We start from the raw sequence: 5,165 nt of genomic DNA on the forward strand, positions 1-5,165 counted from the left end.
TATGCTTTGGTATATGATGAAGGTAAGCAGGCAGGTGCCAGGTGCCGTTGGAGTTCACACGAGAGAAGAAGGTCAGAGCTGGCTGTGGCTCCACCACCTTGCCTCCGCTTACACAGGCTGTGGAGAACTTCATCTACTCTTGTGCTGGCTGCTGTGTAGCTACATACATCTTGGGCATCTGTGACAGACACAATGACAACATCATGCTAAAGACCACGGGCCACATGTTCCATATAGATTTTGGTCGCTTCCTGGGTCATGCACAGATGTTTGGTAACATCAAGAGGTAAGTGGCTTCCTGTGTGGAGGGCCAGAGTGGTTCAGGGCTGGGACACAAGACAGAGACTGGAGCAGCTGGGCCTCAGGGCACTGACCCTGGGCTGAGCAGCTCTGGAGACCAGAAGACTGGTAAGGAGCTCGAGTTTGCGCAGTGCAAAGATTGGCTCTTCTTCCTCACTGGGGACCAAGCAAAGCAATGGGAAGCTTCAAGCCAGTGGGGAGCTGGGAGAAGGTACTACTAGATCCCAGGTCGGAACACATGGTGAGGGGAAGGAAAGCAGACCTCGATTGATGGAGCTTACAAGGTGACCTCCCTTCTCCATTTTGACCGTCTACCCTGTGTGTCCCCTTGGCCCAGGGACCGTGCCCCATTTGTCTTCACCTCAGACATGGCGTATGTCATCAACGGGGGTGACAAGCCTTCCAGCCGCTTCCATGATTTTGTTGACCTTTGCTGCCAAGCCTACAACCTCATTCGCAAGCACACCCACCTCTTCCTCAACCTTCTAGGCCTGGTGAGAAACTCCATCTCTTTGTGAGCCCTCTTTCTTATTACCTGGCTCCATCTTCAAGGCTGCCCTGGGTTGTTCCAGAGGATTCCTGGAGCTCCACTTCTTCCCTAAGGGCATCCAGAGGACCCTGGGACAGTGGGGCCTGACCTCTTACTTTGGCCCCTCCATTTCTGTGGCCCTCTGCCACAGCATCTGCCTATAACCCCAATCAGGCAGCTTGTATAGAAAACCCTGGCCTATGGCAGAGAGGAAGCGATGCTGGGCTGCTGTTACCGGGTGCTCTCCTTTCCTCTTCCAGATGCTGTCCTGTGGAATCCCCGAGCTCTCAGACCTGGAGGACCTCAAGTATGTGTATGATGCCCTGAGACCTCAGGACACAGAGGCCAATGCCACCACCTACTTCACAAGGTAACACGCAGCACAAACCAGTACTGCCACCTAAGTAGTCCATAGCCTGCCAGTTTGGCAGGAACAGGCTGGGCAGTGAGACAGGCTTAGCCTAAACGTTAAGGCCAGGGCTTTGATCTGCTATCTCCATTTTTGCCTTGGTAACCACTTTGTTCCTGACTGAATTCTGAGGCCAATATGTATAAGTAGCCCAGGCTGTCCTGGAATTCACTCTATAGAACAGGATGGCCCCAGACTCAGAGATCTGTCTGCCTCTGCCTCCCAAGTGCTGGGATTGAAGGCATGCGCCACCACTGCCTGTCTCTTATTTGTCTCTTTACCAGGTCCCAACCAGAGACTTTGTCTAGGAGTCAGGGTGGAAGCTGTATTTTATTAAAAGGTTTTAGTTTTAGTTTTTCTGTGTAGCCCTGGCTGTCCTGGAACCTGTTCTGAAAACTAGGCTAGTCTTGAAGGAACTCTGAGATCCACCTGCCTCTGCTGGGATTAAAGGGGTGAACCTCCACATCAGGTTTATAATCGTTCTTTTGGTCAGACTCTGGCTCTTTCACCAGACCTCACATAGAATTTAGTGTTTTTGAGCAGTGCCTAGTGTGGTCCTTGAATTCCATTTGATAGTACTAGGTGGGCATGTGCTGTCCCAAGTTTCCCTCGTCCCTTGGCAGGAAGGACAGGAACTCAGGATTCACAGACATAAACTACATGAGGTGATTGCGTCAATCAGGTGCTCTGAGACTATTACATTGGGAAGATAATTCGATCTGGTGGTTGTTTTAGGACTCAGGGCTGGGCTTGGTAGCACACATCTGTCATCCTGGTACTTAAGTTGAGGCAGGAGGATCACCATGAATTTGAAGCTAGGCTACACAGTGAGATCCTGTCCCCCTCCCTCAAAGAAAAAAGAAATCTCAGGATTTACAATATCTGCTTGGGCAGCTGTCAAGGCAAAGGCAGGTTGGGTCCCTGGCTGCATCCCCTGTTTCCCATGCTCAAACAGGTTGATTGAGTCCAGCCTGGGCAGCGTAGCCACGAAACTCAACTTTTTCATCCATAACCTGGCTCAGATGAAGTTCACAGGCTCAGATGACCGGCTGACCCTCTCCTTCGCTCCCCGGACACACACTCTCAAGAGCTCTGGCCGCATCCGAGATGTCTTCCTCTGCCGACATGAGAAGATCTTCCACCCCAGCAAGGGCTATGTAAGTGTTTCTCCTCTCTGACCCTCTGTTGCTCCCTGTCCACCGGCCTTCTTAGAGTTAACTCTTCCTCCACACCTGCACAGTGGGCCCTGGAGTTGACTGAGGCCATTGCACTGGGAGTAAACCCAGACAGACCAGTTCCCTCGCTGATGTGACCTGCATTAAAGTAGGCTCAGAGCGCTGAACTGGTTGGTAATTCTGTGAGTCATGTGTCCGGTGAGACACAGGTAGGAAGTCTCTGCTTTTAGGTTCCTGCCTGTGTGCTGCCTACCCTCTTACCTCCACTAGAGACTTTCCTTCGGGCATGTAACACACACCCCACACACCCACAAACACATGCACTCCTACTCCCCTCTAGTTGGTAGCGGGCCAGGCAGGAGTACTCTGAGTTTGGCCTTTGCAGGTATATGTGGTGAAGGTGATGCGAGAGAATGCTCACGAGGCGACATACATCCAGAGGACATTCGAGGAGTTCCAGGAACTGCACAATAAGCTGCGCCTGCTCTTCCCTTCTTCCTTCCTGCCCAGGTAGCCCCACCCCACCCCCAGTCCTGCCAGAGCTGAAAGGTTTGGGGTGGGGGGTGATAGCAGGACTGCTGTTTGAGAAAGAACCATTTCAAACTGAGAATCTGTCAGCCTGGTGTTGGGCTTGGTAACAGGAGCGCCCCCTGCTGGCTCGTATCTCCAGACATCCCAACTGCCTTGCCCTAGTCTTGGAAAACAAAGCGTGGGGGCACCAGCCAGAAAGCAAGCCATCTGAGCTGAAAGCAGGGCACTAGGTGATCTGAACGTGACTCGAGGTTTATAACATATCAAAAGAATGTATTGTGTATATATAATATATATAATACAATGTATATATGATGATTTATAGTATAGCAATATATAATAACATATAATATATAATTGAAATTAATATATAATAATATAATATGTATATATAATTGAAAGGAAAGGACCTTTGATAGCTACATCATGCGCCTAAATGAAAGACGCCAGGCAGAAAATGATTCTGTTTATTGGAGTCCCCCAGAGTAATCAGGAGTCTTAGGGACGGAATGTAGAATTGGTGGCCAAGGTATAACAAGTGTGCTGCCTCAGTTTTGCAAGATGGAAAGAGTTCGGGGCCTGGCTTCCGGTGTGTGTGTGTGTGTGTGTGTGTGTGTGTGTGTGTGTACAGAGAAAGAGATAGAGCTGGATCAACCCAGGCACAGATGTGAGCACAGACTGGGGAGTCTAGTCGGAGTCAGGGAAGCAAGGTAACTAGAGATACAAATGGAATGTCTAAGCCTTCAGACTCACTGGTGTCCCTATGTCTGTTTTCTGCCTCACACACTAGCTTCCCCAGCCGGTTTGTGATTGGCCGCTCCCGGGGAGAGGCAGTGGCTGAGAGGAGGAAGGAGGACTTAAATGGTTACATCTGGCACCTGATTCATGCAACCCCCGAGGTGGCTGAGGTGAGTGAGTGGGTGTGGGGTGTGAGAGGAGTAGGTCTGAGTCCTAGGGAAGACATGAGGGGTCTGTACGCTGAGGAATGACCAGTGCCTGGCTCTACCGCAGATGAGAGAGCACAGTGTATGGTGGGTCTAGCCTCAGACCTAGGTTTGGTTTGTGGTGGGTCTAGCCTCAGACCTAGGTTTTGTTTGGTTTTGCTTTCATTTCTTAGTTAGAAACATTCTCCAGAGAAAGGCTTGTGTTTCAGCCCCAAACTAACTCAGGGATTTCTCCCGCCCCAGCCGTGCATGCCTGTTAATGGGGAAATAGGGAAGAGAGAAGTGCAGTACTGTAGACTGCTTTTGGCCCAAAGTGGCCTGGATGTTTTTATTTACTTATCTTTGTCTGTTTTGTCTTTTGAGATGAGGTTTCCTAGTTTTTATTTTTGGAGACGGAGTTTCTCTGGGGAGGCCTGGCTGTCCCGGAACTCACTCTGTAGACCAGCCTGGCCTCGATCTACCTGCCTCTGCTTCCTAGATGCTAGGATTAGTCCTGTGCCACCACCACAGTCCAGCTTGGGGTCTTGCTCTTTAGCTCAGGTTAGCCTAGAACTCACTTTGCAGACTAGGCTAACCTGGAACTTATAACAATCTACCCTTTACATTTTGAGTGCTGAGAGTATACGAATTGGCTCCCCTGCCCATCCAACCATCGGCTATTTTTTTTTCTTTAAAAAAAAGTGTGTCTGTGTCTGTGTGTGTGTGTAAATAAGATTAACCCTTCCTGGGTCATGTCTTACTGAAGAGTGGCCCGATTTTCTGGTCTGTTCCAGTGTGATCTGGTGTATACTTTCTTCCACCCCCTACCCCGAGATGAGAAGGCTTCAGGCCCCAGCCCAGCTCCGAAGTCCTCAGGTACAGCACCTTCCTGGTGGCACAGCACCTTCCTGGTGGCAGTCCTGCCAAACCATAGCCCCACCTCTTTGGCAACCCTCTTTCCTGTTCAGTTGGTTACTTGGCCCAGGACTCAGGTTTTCCATCCAGGCTGTGGTGTCCACAGCTCTACGGTTGGGTTCCCTTGGGGACGGCTATTCAGGTAGTGATGACCCTATCCGATAGGGTACACTCATCCCTACCCAATCCCACATTGCATTCTAGAGCACCTGAGTATCAGAAACCTGACAGGCCGGGCAGGGCTTCAGGAAGGAAGTAGAAATGTCTGCCTGAGCCGGGCGTGGTGGCCCACGCCTTTAATCCCAGCACTTGGGAGGCAGAGGCAGGCGGATTTCTGAGTTCGAGGCCAGCCTGGTCTACAAAGTGAGTGCCAGGACAGCCAG

General features: G+C 50.7%; 1 protein-coding gene across 1 annotated transcript in view; it reads left to right on the forward strand.

The window, feature by feature from the left end:
* Positions 1-5,165, forward strand: part of Pik3c2b (phosphatidylinositol-4-phosphate 3-kinase catalytic subunit type 2 beta) — a 60,675-nt gene that overhangs the window by 52,188 nt on the left and 3,322 nt on the right. The window contains exons 24-30 of the mRNA XM_029475574.1: positions 117-286; positions 638-794; positions 1,090-1,199; positions 2,194-2,395; positions 2,799-2,923; positions 3,735-3,852; positions 4,662-4,924. Coding sequence (XP_029331434.1) covers positions 117-286; positions 638-794; positions 1,090-1,199; positions 2,194-2,395; positions 2,799-2,923; positions 3,735-3,852; positions 4,662-4,924 — 1,145 coding nt within the window. The remainder of the gene's footprint in view (positions 1-116; positions 287-637; positions 795-1,089; positions 1,200-2,193; positions 2,396-2,798; positions 2,924-3,734; positions 3,853-4,661; positions 4,925-5,165) is intronic.

The sequence above is a fragment of the Mus caroli genome, chromosome 1, assembly GCF_900094665.2.
Source record: "Mus caroli chromosome 1, CAROLI_EIJ_v1.1, whole genome shotgun sequence".
NCBI lineage: Eukaryota > Metazoa > Chordata > Mammalia > Rodentia > Muridae > Mus > Mus caroli.